This window comes from Pseudopodoces humilis, chromosome 9 (genome assembly GCF_049639895.1).
Source record: "Pseudopodoces humilis isolate 2021_Gansu_Grassland_sample_001 chromosome 9, ASM4963989v1, whole genome shotgun sequence".
Lineage (NCBI taxonomy): Eukaryota > Metazoa > Chordata > Aves > Passeriformes > Paridae > Pseudopodoces > Pseudopodoces humilis.
The window spans coordinates 28,403,500-28,427,659 of NC_142208.1; the positions used below are offsets into that span (position 1 = coordinate 28,403,500).

Consider the following 24,160-nt stretch of genomic DNA (forward strand, 5'->3'; position numbering starts at 1 on the left):
ATTCTTTGTAGAACACAGTAGCCATTTGCTGATTGAAAGTGCAGGGTCAGCCTTTTTGTCCACTTAAAGCACACACTTCAAGTTTGGGCTTTTGCAGATTGGGAGAATCTGGAGATTAAAATTGTTGCAAAATATTTTCCTTTCACTTAATGTTTTATTACACTCAAATTGATTTTTTTTTCTGCCCCTAAGTTTCTGTACTATCAAATTCGTGTAGTAACTAATAATCAGATGAGTGCTTGCACTGGGATTTCTGGAGTTCTGTTCATGCCCCTGGTTCTGAACCAAGACTGTGGCTTAGTCAGGTGTCCTTTGACTCCCTGGGACCAGAGTGCCTTGCACAAGCATTTGCCCCCATGCACAGCACCTCACTGATGTTTTACTACTCCCACACCTCTTGTTCACTTGTCCACATCTACCCTCTTCTAACACTTACTGCATTTCAGAAGATGAGTTTGACTACAGTAGCCAAAAGCATTTCATAAACAGGTCAAAGGAAAAGTGAATCTTTGCTTGTTCTACTTGGATAAACGAAGCTGGAAAGCAGTGGTTGGTGTTTCACAAAGGCATGTGGCAGTAATTGGAGAAGTAAGTGACTTCATCTGCTTCAGATACTTAGTTCACCCCTCCTTTTCAGGTGAACTTTTGGGAGCACTGATGTAGGAACAAATCAAGCAAAAAGTATGAAAACCCAGTGGAGTTCCTCATGTAGCCTTGGCTTCCTCTTGCATTTGTTTTTCTCTGCTAGTTTTAATCTCTCAATCTACTTGAAATCTTTAGTTTGAAGTGATGAACTGTCACCTATGGATTATATTTATCTAGGCTTAGTTTCATGCATGCTCTTGCAAATAAAATTTCTTTGTTCCCTTTTGAACATGAAAAACATGAACTGGAAGTCTAGAGTAACAGCACTTTTGAAAGAGAAGTAGTATGAAATAAGTAAAAATTACCTAGCACTGTAAAACAACAAGGCTTTTTTTTATCCTTACAAGATAATTTTAATTTATGAAGCAGTGTTGGAGCACCTCGAGCATACTTTGCTTACTGGGTTTGACTGAAATTATTTATTTAGCACTTGGTGTGCATACTGTGTACACACAAGGGTGTGTTTTGCCTGTACAATTCAGTTACTGATTGATGTTTAGGTTTTGTGTGGGAAGAGGTGTGCAAGCTCTTCTTTGACTAAAAGCTCGGTTCTGTGCAACTACTAGTACTGGCACAGAAAAATAGTAATAGCATAATTTTTAGAATAGGCCCCTTACATCATTCCTCCAGGTGTGGTAGGTGTGAATATGGTATTCCTCACAGGTCAATAATAGTTTTCTGTGGAAAAACATCCTGGAAGAAAATTGAATCCTACATGAAGCTACTTGAGGCTGCTGTGAGGCAGTGAATGTGTGTCTGTACTTGGTGCTGCTGCGGGGCCTGCTGGCTCTGCTCCAGGGCTGCTGACATTTTTGGCTGTATGGAGTCTATTGGAGGAGTGGAGGAGTCCTAAATGTAACCTCCACCAATGTGGGTGTTCCTGGGGTTGTTTCCCCACCCCCCAGCTCGTAGTATAGGTTCAGGCTGTGGTAGATGCGGAGGGGAGGCTGTCACAGCTGAACAGGGTGTGTTCATCCGAGTGGGGAGAAGGCTGCTCACATCCCCCGCAGGTGCACCGGGGCCGTGCAGAGTCTGCCGAGAAAAGGTAAAGTGCGGCTCGGAGAGCTTTCTTCACACCCTTTTTAACTGAGAACACCCTAAACCTCCGGCTGGCAGGGCAGGGGCCGTGTGGGGCTCAGAGATGCTGGGGGTTCGCTCGCTCAGCAGAGCCGGGTGTGCAGCGGGGTTCGAGGGCAGCTCCCCGGCGCGGAACAGGACGGGCAGGCGGTGGAGCCCGGGAGAGCCTGCCCGGGGAGGCGATGGAGCCCGGGAGAGCCTGCCCGGGGAGGCGATGGAGCCCGGGAGAGCCTGCCCGGGGAGGCGATGGAGCCCGGGAGAGCCTGCCCGGGGAGGCGGTGGAGCCGGGGAGAGCCTGCCCGGGGAGGCGGTGGAGCCCGGGGAGGCGGTGGAGCCCGGAGAGCCTGCCCGGGGAGGCGGTGGAGCCCGGGACTCCCTTCCCGGAGAGGGCTGGGGCTGGTTCCCAGCGGGGGATGCGGCAGCCGGCTCAGAGCCCTTGTGCAGCCCGAGGCAGGAGGAGGGGGCAGGAGGCACCCCAAAGGCCGGTCCGGCAGCCGAGGTCCTGACCCGGGTCCGGAGGAGCCTCTGATCCCCCGCAGGGATTCCCGAGCTCAGTGCGGGGATTGCCGAAGCTTGGCCGAAGCACGGCGTGAATCTCTTCAATCTAATAAATAAATAGTACCATGCTGCGTTAGTAAAATAAAAAATAAAACAACAAAACTACCACTCAGGAAACCAGACTTAGCCCATGCTCTAGTGCTTTAATTACTTTATTTCTAGCACTTTTGGGGTGCGGCCAGGAGAAAGTGCTGAGCCTGCCAGGGCAGGCTTTCCAACAGGTTGTGTCTCATGGCTGTAGTAATCTTTCTGTAAAAGACACAATAACAACTCGATCAAGACTTGATAATCAAGGAAGGATTTTACCTGAACTATGTCTGGATATTTCATGAAAGAAATGAGAGCAGCCTTTTTATTTATTTTGCATAGTAAAGGTGGGGTCAGATAAATTGTCCACACAACCAGATTTTCCCCCTTTATTCAGCAAGGGCTGTTCTGGACAGGCTGTGTGTGTTCTGTCCCACTCCTCATCTTCTGTGTGTTGGGGTACCAACCATGTCATCTTCAGTGTGCGCTTTTAAAGATATCTGGGTCTTCCAGAAAGATTCTGAGAGGAATAAGTAGATGGAATGGCTTAGAAAGTAGATCTCTCTTGACCCTATCACAGCTCTTAAAAAGAAGACAAAAACCCCAAAACAAACAAAACAAAAACCCACGTGGAAGATCCATACTTTCTAAAGTAGGACCTCTAGGAAGTCTCCTTTAGGAAAGGTCCACAGATCACTGTCCTGAAAATGCATGCAGGTAAACAGCTTGTACCTGTTTGTGGAGTGACACCATGGAGGTAATTCCCAGACTGTGGCTTCTCCTTTGGGGCTCACAGAGATGCTTCAGGAAGTTAAGGTGAGCATTGGGGTTAGTTTTGTAATACAGGGGGTAGGTATGAGATGATCTCAGCACATATCATATTATGAGAGCTTCTGTAAATGCCAGAGACCTTAAAACAGGATTTTCCCTCTTCCATTTCAGCCTCTGCTGTAGGGAATCAGTGAAGCTGAGAGCTCTCCCACTCCATTGTTAGGGAACCTTTCACACCTGATCCTGCCATAGGTAGACCAGAATTGATCCACCTCGGGTGCGGATGTTTGTGGCTGATGCAAAGCAGAGCAGGTCACGCCAGACACCCATCTGGAGATTCTCTGGCAAGATTCACACAGGTCAGGGGAAAGGTGACAAAACCAATTACAGTAATTGCTCCAGAACCCCTAGCCTTGAATGAGTTCTCAGTACAGTATGTGACAAAGGTATGTGTATGCTTTTATAACCTCAATATAATTATATTGTTTGCTTGTTTATTTTCTTATGCTGTTGTTTGTCCTAAGACACCAAATTCCCGCAGATCATTTTCTCAGCCACTCCATAAAACATTTATTCCCAGCATCTACACTGGCTGCCCACTGCTGCAAGCATCAAGTGCTTGTGATGCTGAGACAGGCTCCAGCTCCATTGGGTGGGTTTGCATGTGGCAAAAGATTTGAAAAGTGACACATTCATGGAGACACTCCTGCTGCTCTAGCCACAGGCAAAGGCAGTAGCATAAGCACTTCTGTCAGGAAGAAACTACACAAGAAATTTAAAGTATCTCAGGTCAGAAAAGTGTCTTTTATTCTGTAACTCATGGGTCATACAGGATCTGATCTGCAGTGTGTTGATTTTGTCAGTACCCCATGTCAGCAATGCTGCAAGATCAAGGTCTCTTTATGTACAGAAGCCTTTATTGCACGGGGGGAAAAAGGCTTCTCAAAACTCCCTTGCTGCAGAACTGGGTGGGGGAGAATAAATAAACTGATTTTGTAGAGCATCTTCTGGAAATATAATCCTGTTTATCCCTTGGAGAAAAAACATTGTCAAAACTTTTAGACTTAAATTTGTGATGTTTGTTTTAAGGAGAAGTTAAACATTTCCCCGTTGTCAGTTTCAGATCCCACTGGGAGCTGCCCCCAAGCAGCACCTGTGGCTGGGCAGGGGGGGATGTCTGTGGCTCCTGACAGAAGTTGCCCACTGCCTCCAAGCCTTGGCAAGAAGAAAAAAGTAGAATTTACTTATGGGAAACAATTATGAGAGAGACTGAAAAAGGAGACAGGAAGATTGGTCTCCCCTCTCCCTCCCTCCATCTGAACAGCAGATGAGCACATAGCAGTGAGCTCCTCTCAGCAAGTTGGGGTCATTCCTCAGCAGTGACAGGAGGTTGCTTTGGCTTGTTGAGAATGTTTTCATGAATCTGCAGTGCTTTTCTGCTCTCTCCCCTATTAAAATGAGTGATACTTTGCAATGCTGAAAGACATGTTAGGAAGGTACTTGTCAGGAGGAGCTTTTCTCCCCTTTACCTCTCTTTCCCATCTCTGGTCTCACTCCTCCAAACACATTACACATGGTTACAACTCCTAGCTTTGAGTAAGTTGTCATATTCATGTGTCCAAGTGAGAATATGGGTACAAAAATAGGAGTTTTGACTTAGTGTGGTTTTTAGAAAAATATTTTTGAGGTAGACATTATTAAAATTCCCTATCTTAATGGCTGAAAAGATAAATGAAAATGTCCTTCACTCACCACCCCACTCCCCCAGCAAAGCTGCTAAGGTTGCTGCTGCTAATCCTGGGCTAATGCTGATGAGCAGCAGGTGATGAAGCTTTCTTTCAATTCCTGTTGCTGAGAGTCTGGCTGGGCTAAAAGGCAAAGCATTCACCCTGCAGATCAGTTGATTTAAACCCAAGATAAAACCAAGTTGTAGAAACATCTTGACCTGTCAATGTTTTGTATGAAAACAATGTGAAATCCCACAACACCTGTCCCTCCTGACTGCAAGCAGAGGCCTGTCTGGCTGTGGGTGATGGGCACTCTGGAAACAGCTCCTGGGAACAATGTCCTTGAGGCATGGCAGGAGGATGACCTTTCCTCTGTGGTACTTGCAGGGCTTAAAGCTCCTGAGGGGCACACACTGGGGCTTCCCCAATGAATTCACATTTTGTGTTGATCTCCCCTTACTTTGGTAAGCCTGGGATCTGCTCATTTGGCAGGGGCAGTCTGGAGGGAGGATGTGCTGAAGAGTGATGCTTGATGTGCCTGGTACTGCAAGACAGTGTTTTTCTGTCTGTAATCCCTAGTGGGGGTGATCCCAGAGGGGATTCCTTAATCCTCTTCATTTTGTACCTGTGCAGGTTACTGAGCACGGCCTGCTTTTAGGTATCTTGCCTTGTCTGATGTGAGGGATGTATCATTTGCTGCAGAGACAAGTCTTTCCTGAGAAAAATCCTCCCCTGTTTTCTGGAAAAACAATGAATAGAGCTAATTATCAAGGAATACATTTACTTGTCTTTAACTACATAAAGAAAATCTGCTTTTGCAATGACAGGGGCAGAGACACATCAGGAATGTGGTCTAGTGAGTGCTTTTAATCTGGAGAAAAAATAAATATGCATGTTTGAAATAGAAAGCCAAGATCTCTAACAGATACATTTGGTCTAAATCTGGGCATGTTTGAAAGTGTCACTGAAATCTACCTATGATGTGATGGCAGCCTCTCTGATTTCAAAGGAAAAATGAGCAGAAAATTGAGTTTGCTGGACAGTTATGCATAAAAACATCTCCCCAGAAAGCCAGTCCTTGTAAAACATAAGGTGTGAAAGAGCCTGGGGTTGAGTGTTGTTGGAGACCCGTGATGGGGACGGGGACCCAGAGCAGCTCCGCTCGGCTCTGCACCGGCTTCCCTAGGCACATGGGGCCCTGGTGGGACTCAGCTGCGAAAGGGAGGTGCACAGGAGAGCGAGCAGAGGAGAGGAGGTAGGGCTGCTCTCTCCAGATGTGATGGGAGAGGACAGGAGTATGTTGAGAGATTTATTATTTTTTCTTTTCTGTTATTTCCTCATTTTCATGGTTTTTCCTTCTATTTGTTCCCTACCCTTCTCCCCAGAGCAGGAGTTACTTTTGCCCCTCAGACAAAATGTTTCTGAGCTCATCACCTGAGACACCCAGGAAGAGGATGATCAGCTGCAGGTAAAGAAATTTGCTTTAGGAACTGGACTTCTATTCATCTCCTCGTTTCTTTTTGCTTTTTTTTTTCCCTCCAGATTTGTCACCATGAACCTCTTGTCATTTGAGTCCATCTGCATTTTCCTGCTTTCCCAAGGTACGTTTAAAGCTGCCATTTTGCATCAGTGTTTTTTTTCTTGGGTGCTTCCCTATCTCCAGCTGGAGTTTTTCACTCAGGAATGAGAGCCAAGTCAGTGCCTCTCCAGGAGGTTTAGGGATAAACTTCTGAAACATAGTTTCACACAAAAGGAGAGAAAATAATATCTGGGGAAGCAGCTTTTCTGAGAATTTGAACATGTGACTGATCCATATGTAAAAGTGTCTAACTGATGTGGGAAAAGCTGATGTTACGATATTAAATGTGCATAAATCTACCCAGTGTGTATGGCTGTAATCTCAGAAGCCTAAGGCTGGCCTCACTCTCATTTTTGTACTGTGTCCCTGCACGCAGTGAGCAGACTGTCCTGTGTGCTGGAGTCATGTCCTTGTCATTCTTCATGCTCTCTGTGTCTCTCTCTACTAGAAGGAATTTCCTGACATAGATACACTGCTGCGTAACCAAATTATTTTTTGCAACTGTGAAACCTATACCAGCATTTTTGCTGTTATAGGTTAAATCCTGTATGTCTTGTTCATGATGATTATCTGTTTGATCCCGCAGCTTTGCTGGTGTTGGGTATACAACAAATCCACGTTGGCCAGGAGATGATTGGCAAGATCTCAGCTGCTGGCCAGTGTAAGATTGATTTATAAAGCAAGTTTTTTTTCTATTACTGAATTCCCTCTTTCTTTGGTTGTTTTGGTGTGTTTTGTTTTGGGTTTTTATAAGTTTTTTGTCGCTGTAATTATTTACATTTATTAACCCCTCTTCAGTCCATAAAGTCCTCAGCAATGCTCTGGCAATCACAGCGCTGTGGCTGCCTCCACCCTAGCCTGTCTTTCTTCCTCATTGGTTTAACTCTCCGGGGGCCTGATCTTCTCTGGTTTTCCCAAACCGGCTATTTGCCAACTGGATGATGTTTCCATCAGTGCCTTCAGAGCCTGCTCCAAGCAATCCTGATTGAAAGAGCTGTGTTTAATTACAGACTTGATCAGACCTCCCGCTTGGGTAGTTTTTTCAGGCTGTAGAGCTGGCACAGTCAGGTTCCTGGGAGCAGAGGTGATGGGGCTCTGGCTGGCCAGTACATGTTCACCTGCAGCTCCCTCGTACTTGCAATCAGTTACTGATAAACTGTTGTGAATTCTCTTCTGATAGCCATTTTTTTCCTATTGTCTGTCAAGGGATAGATTGCATTTATTCCATTGCCTGGCATGCCCTGCAGTTGTATCCTGTAGCACCATGTGCTCAGCTCAGACTTCCCATCCCGAGGATGGGTGTTTGGGGCTTCTCCCTGCTGCACATCCCCAGGAATCCTTTGATGGGTGCAGACATGATGCTTACAAATCCCTGCTGAAGAACTGCATTGCACCCCTCACCTGCAGAGCCACCTGAGGAGTGTTTCTCCATGCTGAGCCCAATCTGGGGGCTCTGCAGTTTTCTCTGTGCATGCTTAGGCAGGGATATCAGCCCTGTTCCAGCTCCAAGGGCAAGGCTGACAAGCCAGGACAGTGCTGGCAGGGAGGCTGTGCTCCAGCCTGTCCTCAACACTGTGCCCCAGGGCAAGGCTGGGTGCCCTGTTAGGAGAGCCCGTGACCCAGAAGGGAATGCCTCACAACTTTCAATCCCTGTAATCTGGTATTAGAAAACCCTAATTATAAATTCAGGTTTTGGCTAGCAGGAATGATTTGGAAAAAGTAGTGATAAGAAAAATATTATAATAATGGGGGTAGAGTAACATGACTGGCCAGAACACCTCTTAAGGGGTTGGTGTGCTTGATCTCTATTGAACTCATGGATTCTTTTTTCCTTGAAGTTGATTCAGGCAAATGCTGCAGAGGAGACTTAAATATTTCCCTTTAAACACTTTGAAAATGACTCTTCATAGTCTGCAGTCTGCCACTTATTTATTTATGTATTTATGTATGTATTTATTTATTTATTTATTTATGTATTTATGTAGGTATTTATATATTTATTTATGTCAGTGAAATTGTGGGCTTCCACTGCAGCAAAAGCACCTCAGAAACTAATACCTGGGAGCAGGCATGTTCATGCAGGCAGGGGTGATGATACATCTCTGAAGAGGAGATAAAAGGCTGATTTTAATGAAAAGTGTTTCTGTCAGTGTCTGGGAGCTGTTCAGCGAATTTATGTTTAGGAAAATAAGAGCCTGTTTTGAAAAATGTGCTGCAGATGAAACCCACTGGGCTCTGTGGGACTTGGTAGACTTTGCAAATGCCTCCTGGATTTACATCTGTGCCGTGGGCTGGGAGAGCCTGCAGGTCCCATTGGGCAGGGCTCCCTTTCCCTGCTGCTCACACCTCCCTGTGTGTACTCTCCCTGTATTTGGTGATGCTTCATCCAAGTCTGCTCCCGCGCTGTCACCGGCACCAGGCTGGGGCTCTCAACTCCAAGGTGAGTCTGGCAGACTGAGAGCTGAGCTGGAGCTGCTGCAGGCCAGAGCAGGGGTGCATGTGGGCTTTGGGATGGGAACACTGGGCTGCCCCAGTCCATCCTCTGCAATTTGTCTGGATTTTCAGCTCTTGGCTACCTGCTTCCAGAGAGCAGGGCTAACAAAGTGCAGTTCCACAGTGTACATATTTTTTTCTCCTAGTGATGCAGTGCTCTGCCTCATTGGATGTCCTTTTCCTCCTGGATGGCTCCTACAGCATTGGCAGAGGAACCTTTGAAAGGTCCAAGCACTTTGCAGGCAAGCTCTGTGATGCCTTGGACATCCATCCAGACAGAGTGAGTGTCAGGAATATCTCTAATTTTCAAACAGCTTGGCAGTGTGTCTGAAGGCCAGTGGTAATGTGCTGAGTGAAACTGCAAAATTCCACCCACCAGCTGCCATAGGGGCAGAGTATTTATCCAGAAAGATGCAGTTTGTGAAGCAGTGGGATTGGAGGATGCTTCTTGATTCTTCAGTTTTTAAGCAGTTCCCTTTGAACTTGAAAAAAGACACAATCCTTCAGGTTAAAAATTATGATTTTGGGTTTTTTTACTGTTTTTATTTTGTCTTGGAAGCTCACAGATTAGTTGGATCTTTCTCTTGCTTTTCCTTGGAAAGCTGCAGAATTAATCTCTGGAAAGTTAACCACAGTTGTAAATGATACAGTCTGCTTAATCTGCTTCCCCCAGAAGGAGATGGGTGCTGTGCTGCTGTAGTCTCAGGTCTTGATCCCTGGAGTCAGCCTTGAGGCACCTCTGGGCCTGACTGGCACATCCTGGTTCATCTGAGATGATTTCAAACCAGCCTGGCTGCAGTTCCAGATGTGCATCAGTGCCACAACACTACCCCAGCTGAGGGCCTTGGGGTGGGCTGGGACTGTTGCTGGGCTTAATTCCGTGCCAGAGCCTTCCCAAATAAATGTCAGGTCTTTGTGAAGGTTATGTCAGTGAATATTTAATATTTGCAGATTTGGTGATGTGTTTTGTTTTATTTTTTAAATAAAATCTTTCTGCTAGTCTTTCACTTAATCCTCACATAGACTGGACTGAAAATTAGCAGTCTTTTCACCTCTGAAATTGTCACATTCCGTAATACTACTTGTAAGACTTCAGTGAAGTATTCTGGATGTATTGCCCAGTACAGGCCATTTAGACTATTTGCATTTTCAACTAGAAAAAGTGGTTTTACAGAAACTATTGGAAAAAGTATTGATTTGTGTTTCCTGATGTGCTCAGTGCTAGAGAGAGCTGCTCTTAGTGATGGAAAGGTTGCCTGCACAGTGTATAAATGGGTTGGTGTAGAAGGTGTTATTTATAAACTTACAGCCCCTGAGGCTGCGAGCTGCTCTGAGTGGGTAAATATAGATCCTGAGCTGCCTCTAACTGCAGCAGAGGCTCCCCTTGTTTCCAGATAAACCTTTTTCCCTTGTTTATAGTCTGTCTAGATAATACTGGAGTTTCTGCTCTATTTTTAAGTTCATTCAGAATGCCCGTGGCTCTGAAATACACTTTACCTCTATACAATTTAGTCTTCCCAAGTTTGTAAATTGATCAAAAGAGTAAAACTTGAACAGATACCTTTCATAACCTTTTCCTTTAGGTCCGTGTGGGAATGATACAGTTTAGCTCAACTCCCCACCTTGAATTCCCACTGGATTCTTATCTAACCAAACAAGAAGTGAAAGAGATAATCAAGAGGACTGTGTTCAGGTCAGCTTATTTTTCAGCTCTTCTCTTTTCCTGGGCTATGGATAATCTCTGGAATGAGAGGGTTTTTGAGGTTTAGAAATCTCTGCTTCTGCTGGGCTTACACCAGTGTGATGTCCCAGGTAGGGAGGTGAATGAACTCTGTGGTCCATGATCCACAATCCACTAAGAACATGAAACCCGGTCTGTCTTAGTGAAAGTTGATAGGGGACAAAGTTTTCAGTGTCATATTATAATGTGGTAAATAGAGAGTTTTCCAGGCCATTCTGTCTATTTCAGCCAGTCAGTGGGTTACATCCTCTGTGGAAAAGCAAACATGTTTCCTTGTGGCTGAGCTAAGGCAGCACAGTGTGCTGCTTCATTTTTTGGTGGTTACAATTTCCTTTGTCCCGTGAGTTAGTGACAAACTGCTGGTCTGTAGATATCTACATGTGCTTGCTGAATTCAAGAGGATCAGGTTTTCAGACGGAAACCTTTTTTCTTCCTGAATGCTAAGAATTGGATGTCTTCCCATGACCCCAGGAAATGGAGCCAGAAGTCCAAAGAGCTGTCCTTAGAGCGTCTCAAAATCCAAACTTTCCATCTCTGAAAAATACATTTGGATCTACTAAGGATCTGACAATTACCCCGAAAGAACACTTGTTTTGATGATAGATGAGGTATTGGTAAGGCCTGTGGATGTCCACTCTTTTAGCTGATCTGCATAAGGGTTAGATCAGCCTTTCCCATGGATATCTGCTCTCGGGATGTTGCACATATTGCAAGCAAATGTGATCAGTTTTGCATTTTTTAAGCAAGATCAGCTGCCTGGATTTTGTTGTATTTCTTTTGATGAGTTTAGCAAATCAAGAAAACCTCTTGTGTACTGTTACAAGAAAAGCTTACAGAAAACAAGACATGTTCCCCCTCTCTGGTCGTTGTTATAAGTCTGTGAGAGCAGAGAAAGTGAAGCAGCATTTGCTGTCTGGCACTGCATTTCCTTGATGACAACAGAGGGATGCTGACAGATCAAACAGAAATAACGACTTTTTGCCTGGCGATTTCATCTAGTTTAAATGAAAAGCTGACATCTTGAAGTCAATAAAATAGTTATGGTTTGGTTCCATTTGGCTTCTGAAAGAAAATGGGTGTTTGACATCTTGGTTGAGAGGTTCCTTGATGTGCTTCTGATGAGCCTTTGGCCAGTGAGGCATTTCCTGACTTCAGCCCAGAGCTGACAGCACTTGGAAGGAGGTAGCACCAGACTAAAGTAAAGCTTTTGTGATTTATTTGGAGACTGCTGGTCTCTCTCTGTGAATGCTGTCCAAATAGCTTTGGAATTTGTTGGCCAGTTCCAGCCATACTTGGTGATAATTTCAAGCTAAATTTCATATGAATTTCTTTCACATAAGTCAGCAGCTGGTTACAGGACAGAAATTCAGTTCTGTCCCTGAAGAAAGACAGCAGGTAAAGTCCAGATCTTCTTGTACTTCAGAAAATCCTCATTGGAATAATGCCTCAAACACATTGCCACTGTGTCAAAACCCAGTGAAGCTCCAAATGCAAATTAAAAAGCAATTGAGTTTAATGAGCTCTTTATTAACTTTTTCAAATCCTCAGGGCTCACATGGGCACAGTGCACTGAGTTCATCAAAGTTTAGTCACCACACTCACTGTGCACAGTGTATTTTTCCTCTTGCAAAGCATTATCCACTGAAACATCTCAGAGACATCTGATCAGAAATAGGCAAATTTGGTCTTGCTGTGAACACATGGTCACTGAGTATGCTTGGAAATGATGGAGTGCAGAGGAAGAAGAAGTTCAAAGCAAAGAGGCCTGGCAAGTACAAAATGAAAAAAGTTTCTGTGAAAATCAGAGGGTAGATGGAAAAACAGTGAACTTGGGCATGATGAAATGGTTTTCTAGAGCAAGCAAATCGGCTATCAGGTGCTAGGGAGAAGGACAGGTGCTCAGACAGCAAATGAGGTGTGTTTGTGTCAATGTGTGGTTTGGGGCTGGCCACGCGGGTAATATTGGCTCTCGCGGAGACCAGCTTGGGATGCTTCACAGCAGCTGGGGATAGCTCGGGGCTGCAGGGCCATGTCCAGGCAAAGGCAGCCCTGTGGCTCCCTCAGGACACATCTGCAGGGCCCGGGCTGGCTGCAGCAGCAGGCCCTAGTCCTCGGGCTGTGGTGCCAGGCAGGGCCAGGGGAGCGGGCAGGGCCAGGGGAGCGGGCAGGGCCAGGGGAGCGGGCAGGGCCAGGGGAGCGGGCAGGGCCAGGGGAACGGGCAGGGCCAGGGGAACGGGCAGGGCCAGGGGAACGGGCCGCGCAGCGCCCGCCTGAGGCGGGAGGGATGTTTCTTGTGGGGGTGCCGCTGCTGGCTGAGGGCCTGGGCTCCCGGCTGGGGAGCTGAGGGGCTGGGGCAGCTGAGCGGGGCCGACACTGGGCTCTGTGTTCCTGCTGCTGTCACCTTCTCCTCAAAGGTGGGAGAAGCCGCACATCCTCTGGGGCCGGGACTTCCAGATGGGGAGGCGAGGCACGGAGCTGCACTTCGGGGCACGGCTCAGATACCCTGCACTCAACCCCAGCCTTGTGAGGGACAGGCACGGGGAGCTCGTCTCCTGTCACACCTCCCAGTCCTTGCTCTCTGTCTTATTCACAGAGCTCAAGGACATTCACTTCATCCCACTCATCCTCCTCCCCCAGCAAAGGCCTGGGAGCGATGCTCTGTTCCCAGCTATACTGAGCAAGGTCCTGGTCACTGTCATTTTCCCAGCTGGACTTCAGAGGGTCTCTTGTCATTCCCTTTGGACACCTCCTGGCCAATGGAGTCTTCCTCTTCAGAAAGTTCTTGGCCAATGGACTCTTCCCAAACAGACACTTCTTAGCAGCTACCTACATCTCCGTGGAGCAGCTCATGCTCGCTGTATTCTTCCCAGTCAGAGATACTGTGGGAGCTACCGACTTGTCCTTGGGAAAGGCCTTGCTCCGTGCCTTCTTCCCAGAAACTTCTTGGTAGCTGCCAACATCGCCATGGGACAGCTCTTCTGTGATGCATTTATCCCAGTCATGGTGGCTTCTGGCTTCTTTTAGGGACAGCTCCTGCTCAGGGCTGCTTGGGACCCTTCTTTGTAGCTACTGGTTTCTGCTGGGGCCAGGAGGGCCCAGCTCTCCCTTCAACAGGAGAAGTTTGAAAGAAAATGACCGCAGTTTTCAGATGGAAAAACAGAAGCTGTAGAGGCATTTGTTGAAGGAAATAAAATTCAAATATCTAAGAGTTCTGGTTACTGCACCAATTGCAGAAACACTCTGCTGTATGTTAGAAGTCTCTTGGAGACCACTCTGGGTTGGAGAGGAGGGACATAAGGGTGAATAGATGAGAACAGTGGGTAGGAAGATGACAAGAATGACAGGATTAGACATCCTCGTGGATATGTTGCATGGCAACAAGCAGAAATAGGCTACGTTTCCCATTGCCAGAGGCTAAAAATTTGAAAGCCAAATAGTAAATGCAGTAGCAGGGGAGGAATTTTGATTTTTTTCTTTTCTGATTATATCTCCCTGCTTTCTAGAGGTGGGAGCACAGAGATCGGTCGGGCTCTGAAGTACATTCTTCACAAGGGTTTCCCTGGTGGCAGAAATGCAAGTGTCCCTGAAGTCCTGATCATCATTTCGGATGGAAAGTCCCAGGGCAGCACTGCAATGCCTGCAATGCAGGTGAAGGAGAGACACATCACAGTTTTTGCAGTGGGAATCAAGTTTCCAAGGTAGGAAACTCTCCAGAGTGGGAAGTAGACACCCAGCTAGCCAAGTGGCCAGTCTTGGTGAATGGGGGTAATCTCAGACTAGGTATGAGTTTTGGAAAGAGAAAAGGTGTCCTTGTTTTTGCCAGAGGAGGGTTGTTTTCTTTTTTTTTTTCTGTAGCTGTGGGTATATCTAGGAGATAATCCATACCACTTTTTCATTGCCAGGGGTAGGGGAAAAGGACTTTCTCCCTTCAGAGAGGAAGGGCATTCTTCGCTTCCAAGGAGGGGAGAAAGTGTGGAAACAGTCAGTATTGAGATGGACTTTCTAAGTAAAATTATTTTTGTCTTACACCTTTTGTTATTAATATTTTTATTGCTGCTGTTACTGCTCGATTTCTCATCTCATTTCTGTTCCCAGTAAATTATTCTTACTTCAATCCATGATCTTTGACTTTTGTGTTTCCAGCTGGAGGTGAGAGGGGAAGCAAGTGTGGGCCTGGTTTCAGTGAGAGCACTAATTTGGGGAATACCATACTTAAACCACACAGAAAGGAATTTGCAGGGTAATGCAGGCATGAGGGAAACACTGACTTGGTGGCTGATTTAGAAGGAGCACCAGAGTTGATGAAGGAAACCTTTCCACTTAGTAGAGCTATGCTGCTGCCTGAGACTAAACACTCCAGGATCTTGGAAACTAAAGAGTGTGGTGGTTTTTCATCAGCTCTCTATTTGTTGCACAGGGTTGGTTTTGACCCTTAATTCTTTGTGGGAGAGACTGGGCAGCTAACCCGTGCCTTGCTCGGCAGGTGGGAGGAGCTGCACGTGCTGGCCAGCGAGCCCCCTGAGCGGCACCTGCTCTTTGCTGGAGATGCTGATGACGCTGCCAATGGCCTGTACAGCACCTTGAGTGACCCTGTCTGCACTGCCACTGCTCCAGGTGACCCTGCTGGCCCCACCTCCGTGTGCTTTTAGCTTGGCTAAGACAGTGTCCGGAAGCATACAGGGGAATTAGCAGGTGTTACACTTCGAGGTAACCTGCTTCTGGTGCCCAAACTGGATGGCATGCTCTCCAAGTACCTCCAAGGTGCAGAATCCAAATTCTTTCTGCATCCTGATTCACCTCTGAAAATGGGAATATTGGTTTTTGCTCATGTGACAGGGGATAGAGGGATAAACACAGTTATGTTAAATTTTCTAATGGACTTGGCTGTGTGTTAAGGGCTTGCAGGAGTTAGAAAGGATAGAACTAGAGTGGTCCAGAGGTAGCAGAAAATCAAACACATGAATGATAAAGGCACCAAAGGGGCACAAAAGCTGCCATTTAACCACGAACTCAGCAGTGTGAGGTTTGTAGCAAAGCAAAGAATCTAAATGAATATTTAGGTCCCCAGAAAGGCTGGTGATCTTTTCAACAGGAAGCTTCTTCTCTGTGGTCTCACAGAGGCTCTTGGAAACTCTGCCTTGTCAGGGAGTTGAAAATGGTTGTCTGCTTTTACAGCCTTTGTATTTTCAGGCAATTGATGACAGTTTGCCTTTTGCTTTGCTACAGGCTGCAAAGTTGAGTCCCATCCTTGTGAGCGCAGGACCCTGGAGACTGTGAAAGAGCTGGCTGGCAGCTACATGTGTTGGAGAGGCTCAAAGCAGCCCAATGCTGTACAAGCTTCACTGTGCCCTTTCATCAGGTAAGATGGGCACTCATACCTCTAAAAATGCGTGGGGCTGAGAGATAACAAATACAGTAATGAGGCTTATATCTGACCTTGACTCTTTATTGGGATGAAGGTCCCTCAGAAGACTGATGCTAACAGTGTTTAGTCCTAGCCAGAGTCTCTGCTCTGATCATTGGCTGAGAAGCAAGCAAACAAAATAATTTTATGAGTTTTAAAAATATATCCATAATCTTAAAATGTAAAGATTACAGCTGAATTAAAAAACAAAAGACTGGATTTGATGAAATTATGCTTTTCCTTTTGCCTCTCATTTAGAATGGACTTTTTTTTTAAATACTTGTTTTGAAAACCTATGTTTTTGAAGGAAAATTTGTTCCATTGAAAACACAGTAAGGTCCACCTTGAAGGTATCTTGTTAATACTTAAATTAATGACAGGTCTTATTCTTCCTGTTTCAGGTGGAAACGAGTCTTGATAAAACACCCATCCAGATGCTTCCGAACTGTATGTCCAGGTGTGATTTTGCTTTTCCAAAACTTTAATTTGTGAAGCAGGAAGGGTAATAACTAAAGAAGAATAAAAATAAAGGGGTTTGCTTTTACTTCTCAAAAATTTTTTCTGAGTTAGAGACCGTGATCAGTAGATACTTAACGCATTTTTTGTTTCCCATGGGTATCTATGGCCAGAGTTATTTTGAATTAAAATGCCTCCTAGTAATTTCTTCTCTACTTGAGGAGCCAATGGATCCTCATCTGTTCATGTCCTGGGGGCAGAGTCCTGCACTGCTCCCCAGTGTCTGCAGGGAGTCACTGTTCTCCAGACAGGGGAGCATGCAGTGATGCCTCCAGTCATATGCTTGGTACCATAAGCAGCATCAGGTTAGTGGGGAGCCTGACATGTGCTGATCACCAGCCTGTTTTTGTGGCTGTTGAAATAGCTGTGGTCCTTCCGTTCTTTTTGCAAGTTCAGGTGACAGTACAACACTGTCCAGGCAGCAGACCCAGACCCCTTCATTGCTGCTGAAAATCTGTCAGGGCTGCAGGACCTTTAGCACTTCTCTCTTTGTATGAATGTGGTGTCACTGGCATTGTTCCAAATCAAATGAAGTTAGAGTCTGGTTTGATTTCTTGTCACAGCCTGTTGGAGAGCCATCCCAAATGGAAATTGCCATGGAGGTGAGGGTACACATGGCCCTGTGTTAGTTCAAACTCTGTAGCAAGAGGGACAGAGCTGTGACCCTGTTTCCACTAAAAGTAATGCCCATGCTGGCAGAGGATGGGAAGAAGCAGGCTCCCTGCTGACTACCTGTCTTTCTCTTCCCTGTCCTGTTTAGACCCTTGTGACTCCCAGCCATGCCAGAATGGTGGCACATGTGTCCCAGAGGGATTGGACAGATACCACTGCCTCTGCCTGCTGGGGTATGGAGGAGACATCCACTGTGGTAGGTGTGAACCTGTGTGCTCTGTCTCCTTCCCTCTTGGCTGAGTCCTGCCTTCGTGGTGCCCTTTGTGCTGTCCTGGGGGCAGCTGGGCTGGGGCCACTGTCTTTGGGCTTTTCTCCAGAAGGCAGGCAGTGTTTACTCTCATGCTGATCATGACTGTGTCAGTGAACCTGCTGTTCACTGTGGGAGTATGAAGAACAGCAGTATTGACTCACTCTGGCATGGCTGCCCTTGTGTCTAAATGCAGATGCCATGGGATCAGGAGAACACAATCACTGGGGAGACATGGATGTGCCTGTTGGTGCCCTCCCTGCACACATCGGTGGAGCTCCTGTTTTTGGGGCTTCAGTGTAAAAAGCCAAAAACTCCTGATCATTACAAATCACCTTGTACATACTTTCCCCAGAACCAAGGTTCTGACTCAAAGTGTCTCAGGGTGTCATAGGTGAGGGTCTGGTGCTTGGACTCTCTCCTTTCTCCAGTATCTGATTGTGTCATTCAGAGTTTTTTGCCCACAGCACTAAGAGAGTGGAGTTATACTTTCTGATTTGAAGTTTGCCATCCAAAAGTTCATGAATTCCCATCAATATTTCTTGTCTCTAAAGGCTTATATGGCATCCAGCCAAAACAAAGCCTGCTCCTGGCTCATTTGTCTTCCAGCTCACTATGAATGGCAAAATGTTTGGGTTACAGGAGACAGTGTCCCCTCTCCACAAGGCTTCCAGCAGCCCCCTGCTGGGGTTGCCCTGAAAATAACTAATTGCCTTCTCCCTTTCCAGCAGCGAAGCTGAGCCTGGAGTGTAGTGTGGATCTCCTTTTCCTGGTGGACAGCTCAGCAGAGGTCACACTGGAAGGGTTCCTGCGCTTCAAGGCTTTCCTCAAGAGATTCCTCCAAGCTGTGGTGGGCCAGGACTCGCCGATGAGTGTGGGGGTGGCCCAATACGATGATGATGTCAAGATACCCATTGAGCTGAGCCAACACAAGGACACATTTAATCTCATGAAGAGTATTGATGCCTTGAATTTCAGTGGAGGAAGAACCCTGACAGGAAGAGCCCTACAGTACATTGCACAGCACGGTTTTAGGAGTACCCCAGTCTTTGCAGATGTGCAGGATGATCTCCCACATGTGGTTGTCCTGCTTACTGACTCCAAGTCTCAGGATTCAGTGGCAGAAGCTGCTAAGTATGCAAAGGACCAAAATCTCTTCTTGATTGGCATAGGCAGCAGTTTCATGGGAGCAGAGCTGACCACAGTGACTGGCAATCCACAGCAGACCATTGTCTACTCGGACCCTCAGGACCTGTTCAACAGGATGCCAGAGCTGCAGAGAAAAATCTGCAGTGTGGGCAATCCTGAAGGTAATATTGTGGTGTGGGCATTGTGGGACACGTTTACCAAACCATGCAGAGGTGTCCTGACTTCCAACAGGGAGGAGGGAAGGGCAGAAGGATGAATGTCCTTGTTTTTGTGTGCCAGGCACAGATCCAGGGACTAACCTTCCATAGTGATTTTTGTGATGGGTCTCAACCTATGGGTGTGAAAGAGACATAGATCACCCCTCACAATCGGTGATCAGCAGTGTTGGACTTTGCCCATGATTTCCTCTCACTGCTGTTTTTCAGTCAGAAAGGAGAAGATAGATATTCTGAGAGATACCATGTTTGTGCTCCTTTCCACAGGCTGCCAGGCTCAATCTCTTGATTTGGCATTTGCTGTGGATGCCTCATCTGGAGTTGGCCTGGAGAACTTTCTGCGTCTGAGGCGCTTTGTCAGGAGCAGCTGTTTGCACTTCGTCATCAACCGGGATGTCACCCAAATTGCCCTGGTGATCTATGGCAGCACAGCTCACACTGTGTTTGCTTTGGACACCCACACAAGCACCTCTGCTGTTCTCCAGGCCATCGACCAGGTGCCTTTCCTTGGGGACTCAGCTTCTGCTGGCAGTGCCTTGCTGCATGTTTACAGCGATGTAATGACCGTGCAGAAGGGAGCAAGACCTGGTGTCAACAAGGTGGTGGTGCTGCTCACCAATGGAGGTGGCATGCAGGATGCAGCTGCCCAGGCCCAGCAGCTGAGGCACAATGGCATCTTGGTATTCGTGGTCGTCATTGGGGACACAGAGAGGGACACGCTGCTGAGAGTTGCTGGGTCTCCCACCTACCTGGTCCACATCTCCTCCTATGAGGACCTGCAGTATTACCAAGGCCTTATCATTGAAAGGATATGTGAAGGTAGGAGAGCCTCCAGTCATAACTCCCTATGCCAGTGTCACCAGCTGCTGCTATTGTAGGTTTTCAGATGTTTTACTGACTGAACTTGATACTATCTTTTGCATTTTACTGATGGGGAAGCTATGACACAGAGACCTGATGACTGTCCAGAGCAATCCTGGAGGAATTAGTAACCAACTTCCCTAAGATTCAGTCCAGTGGGTGAGAGTGGGCATAGTGTGACTGTCTCTTTCCAGCCCTGCTAGATCTAGGTTCTGCTTTCTCTGAAAGTAAAATAAGTTTGCTCTTTTTCTGATGTTGTTTTAAATCTGTAGAATTTGCTGTGTGTTACTGCACCCCTTCAGTGTTGCTGGGGGGGAGCTTAATGGGCCCTTTTTTGTGCTGGTCCCTGAGTGAGGTCTCTGCTCTCTTGTTTAACAGGTTTGTGACCAGGTGTTCGTAAAGTGGTGAGTCTGCAACCTCATCACTCCTATTCACTCTTAATATCCCACTACTGAAATTAACACATAGGCTTTAGAGATTTTGTGTTGCACTGTATTTAATCTTAAAATCAGAATCTGTCCATTTTGAAGCCTTCAGATTGTTATACTAGGCCTTCAGACAAATTGTGTTTAATCTTATTTGTAGGACCAAATCCTCATCTTCAAAGTGGAAGGGAAGAATTCTCAAATATTTGTGTAAAAGTCATATTTGGGGTTGAAAGAAAAGGTGAAGTTTCTACAAAACTTTGAGTCATGAGTGTCAGTCCTCAGCTGGGGAAAAATATGACTCTAATACTAAGTTTGAAACACTTGTGTCTTGTCTGTAAATTAGCTTTTCCAAAAGGACAGCAGCCCTAGTTTTCAGACAGTGGTGATGAAAGTGTTCCTAGTTAAAATAGCATGCCTTATTTTCTTGTTCAAAATAGCTTAAGTTTAACGTGTACCTGTTTGCTTTTGTCATGTTTTAACATGTTTATAAGATCAAAAGAAATGTGTTTGAGCTTCAGCACAGAGGTCCTTTTCATCTCTGGGCATGCCTATGTCTCCTTCAGGCTTAGAAAGAGCTACAGCATCATCTCTTTGGGGTGAGGAGCCTCCCTCCTGGCAGGCTCTGCAGATGGTTTCTACCTGGAGCTTTTCAGTGTGTTTCTGTTACAGTGGTACTTTCAGCTGTGTTATTACCAAAAAAATGCACCATGCCTTGAAATTAGCTAAAATGCCAGGGGTGAAGGGGAAGAGACAGCAAGGTTCAATGAGTCAGGGTAATAGCATATCATTTCCTGAGAGTGAATTGCTGCTTTCATTTCATGTGCAGGTAAATCACAGTTTGTACCAGATAGGCTGGGACCAAGGGCGATGTAAAGATAAGCCCTTCACTCAGTCTTCTACTCCCAAGTCCAAGCCTTAATAACAGAATCATTGTCTGTGGAAAGACTTAAAAAAATTTATGATTCACTATAAAAGTATTTGAGAAACAGACCCTGCCTCTGTATACCTGGAGTATGGGTTAGTACTAAGGCTTATCTGAAAAGAGTCAAAAAAAAAAAAAAGGACCCAGGGTTTAGGAGAAGTTCCCAAGCATTATATATATATATATATATATATATATGAATCAGATTAATGGAAATACAAGTTATTGGGATCATCAAAATGTGAGAACCTATTTAAGGTATGTTAACACAAGGCTTGAGCTCAGAGAAATGGTGTTGTGGCAGAATGATTCCCCAAAGCAGGGACTGCAAGGTTATGCTGTGGAGCATTCCTGGAGGGATGAGGTGGACACATGACCTATAGAGCAGAGCACCTTGGAACAGCTCCTTGGGGAACAGCAGCACCTGGAAGATGAGTGGTGTGTCCAAGAGATCCAGTTTTCATTGCCAATGAAAACAAGTGTCCATCTCTGGGAATACACTATCAGGCGGGACCTCATCTCAGAAATCCCGTGATGACAAAAATGTTTTCGAACTCAGCTTGGGTCCCTGTAAAATCTACTGGAGCTAAAGACTGATATGTCTCAGGTCTAGGAGTGTCAAAACAACAAAAAATCAGTTATAATTTTGCCAGAGTTAGGTGTAGATTGAGATTTGATGTACAATGTCTGTTAAGCTGTAGAAAGCTCCCTGGCAGATAGTATTTGTATTCTTTCTTCTTCCCCCTTTTCTGTTTTCTCTGTGATTTTTCTACCCTGGAGCAAAGAGTAAGGCAGGCAGCTTTACACCACGTAGTTGCTGAGTACAGGAATTTCACACCCTCACCAGCACCTCGGTGGTGTTGCCAGCAGACTGGAAGCAAATTCCTCTGGGATGCTGCTACTTAACCTAATGTATTGGCAGCAGGGCAGCGTGGAACACTGCCAGCCCTGCTGACAGCTGGGCTCTGTTGTGTTGAGAGGGTTGGGAAAGCTGTCACATACTTCATAACAACAGGACTAATAACTTGGGCTGTGCTTGCAGGCTTCTCTCAAACCCCCTAGAGAAGCCCAGAAATTTTCCTTGTTGTTTTCCATTCATGCCATCCTCATTCCCCAACTGGCAACTTCTCCTTATTCCTCTCTAATGGAAACTTTTATCCTCTCTGGGGCAAAGTGAGGTTTGAATTTAAAGTGGCATTTGGGATTGTGAACTTCTTGGAGCAGGGCATGTGTTATCCATGTCTGCACATGGGGAGTCTGGGGTTGCTTACAGCTCTGCAGATGCTCCATTTTGCTTTTCTGTGATATGCATCCTATCATTAAGTTACTCTTTAAAGCTTTACTAGGAGTATTCTCCTCCAGATTAGGACACCTAGAAAAGCCACTCTGTTCTCTAGGTCAAAGTGTCAAGACAGGGTTGTGGCTTGCACCATTTGCCATATTTATATGTTTTTCCAGTCCCATTAGCCTTTGAAACCATTGTTTTGCCGCATTCTTGATGGCTGTGGGCCTTAGCTAGTAATAATGCAGATGTGCCTGAGCCTGCTCTCCCGCTTGTGTCTGTTGCAGAAGCAAGAAGCCCCGTGAACCTGTGCAAGCCCAACCCCTGCATGAACCAGGGCGTGTGCATCCTTGGGCCAGGGAGCTACCGCTGCGAGTGCCACGGCTGGGAAGGGCCCCACTGTGAGACCAGTAAGGGTCAGCAGCCCCTCCCAACTGATCCCACATCTCCACCCCTCCCTGAAGCAGAGAAGTGATTGTAACTCTTGGACAGCTGTTTGGTGGCCAGATTTTGGTGCTGATGTGGTCTCTATCTTATGGAAAGTGGAGAGGTTTGGGCTGCTGAGGGGAGCCAAGGCTTCTATCAAGAACCTGTGCATTTCTATACATTCACTATATGAGCTGACTGTGAGGAGGCCCCAAGAAGGTCTAATAATTTTGGTAATACTCTCTGTTCTGCTCCCCTTTTTCTTCTGCCCTGGTGGAAGAAAGAGTCTTTCCTAGGTTCCCTAGGAAAGGTTTCCTAGGTGGAAAGATTTGACTCTTTTAATGGGAAGGAGCTGTTTCTGTTGGAGCAGACCCCCTTGCTATTCCTTTCAATGCTGTCCATGGTGTAAAAGCCTCCCCATTGCCTTCCTTCTCTTCAGCAGCGGAGCAATGGCCAGGAGGAGGGGAATCTCTGGCTCCCCACAGGTGGCTCTGTGCCCATAGCATGAAGTTCTCAATTTAAGTGGGTTTTCCCCATACCAAATATTTTGTTTTTTACCTGAGCCCAGGAATTCTGACTTACAGCCTATGGCCTCTAATATCTGTCAGCTAAGGCTAAGGGAATGCTTGTTTGGCTGTTGTAGACTGACTGTGACCTTATCCCTGGGTCCTAAAACCCTCCTCCCACATCTGTGCTTCTCTTCTGCCACAGGAGCTCTCCGGGGTGATTCTCTGAGATCTCCAGCCCTTCCTCCACGTTCCCATGGGCAGTGGAGTCCAAGGGGTTTGCAGCACTTCTCCAGAGCCCTCCAGCACAGCAAAAGGCAAATGGATCAGAGGCATTGACACAGATGTGCTGAGTGCTCCAGTTCTCCATCCAGGAACACTTTCTGACACTCACAGGCACCGTCCAGCACTGCCCTTGGCAGTGATGGAGTTGCTCCAGCACAGGGACTATGTTGAGGCCATTCCCAATTTCTGCATTGCATAAACTGGTCTTCCCAGCACTCTCTTTCTTTTATAATTGAAGTAAATATTTGTGTTTAAGTATTTCTTTCTGGCATTTTGCATTTCCTCATCCAGGTCTTAAGGTTGTGATTGTTTTGGTTTTTTTATTTAACAGATTTTGAGACATCTGTGAGTTAATCTAAAAATATGTAGAAGTCTGAGCAATTATGGAGCTCCTGCTGAAGGGATAGAGCACAGATGATGCACTTGCAGCCAAGTGCTGGAGTGAATGGCTTGTTACATGAAGGAAGGCAGAAGAAGAACTGATTACAAGACTTTATTCTGTTTCATATGTTGTTCATGCTACTTTCTTCTCTGAATTTACTGGGCTGTGATGGTTCATGTCTCCAAAGACAGTTTGGCCACATGCCTGCATCCTTTGGAGCATCAGCCTCACCTCATCATTACATCAG

At 46.2% G+C, this 24,160-nt stretch overlaps 1 protein-coding gene across 5 annotated transcripts; it reads left to right on the forward strand.

The window, feature by feature from the left end:
- Positions 1–1,593: 1,593 nt before the first annotated feature.
- Positions 1,594–24,160, forward strand: VWA2 (von Willebrand factor A domain containing 2). 5 transcript variants are annotated; one of them, XM_014250101.2, is made up of 14 exons: positions 1,594–1,690; positions 6,348–6,406; positions 6,971–7,045; positions 9,024–9,157; positions 10,461–10,570; positions 14,122–14,316; positions 15,102–15,232; positions 15,845–15,977; positions 16,424–16,479; positions 17,299–17,406; positions 18,186–18,767; positions 19,089–19,640; positions 22,602–22,730; positions 23,452–24,160. In XM_014250101.2, exons 2-14 carry the CDS (start codon positions 6,358–6,360, stop codon positions 23,583–23,585), a joined length of 2,388 nt encoding a protein of 795 aa, XP_014105576.2. In that variant the 5' UTR covers positions 1,594–1,690; positions 6,348–6,357; the 3' UTR covers positions 23,586–24,160. The 5 variants fall into 5 exon arrangements, with proteins under 5 accessions (XP_014105576.2, XP_087915881.1, XP_087915880.1 ...); XM_088059755.1 differs by having other exon boundaries at positions 22,602–22,724; XM_088059754.1 differs by having other exon boundaries at positions 18,189–18,767.

What these genes read in the sequence shown, in the direction of transcription:
- VWA2 (XM_014250101.2), top strand. Translation starts at nt 6,358, where the DNA reads ATGAACCTCTTGTCATTTGAGTCCATCTGCATTTTCCTGCTTTCCCAA. An exon ending in CATTTTCCTGCTTTCCCAAG is followed by an intron (nt 6,407 to 6,970) that starts GTACGTTTAAAG and finishes TTGATCCCGCAG; the next exon opens with CTTTGCTGGTGTTGGGTATA. An exon ending in GTGGGAATCAAGTTTCCAAG is followed by an intron (nt 14,317 to 15,101) that starts GTAGGAAACTCT and finishes CTTGCTCGGCAG; the next exon opens with GTGGGAGGAGCTGCACGTGC.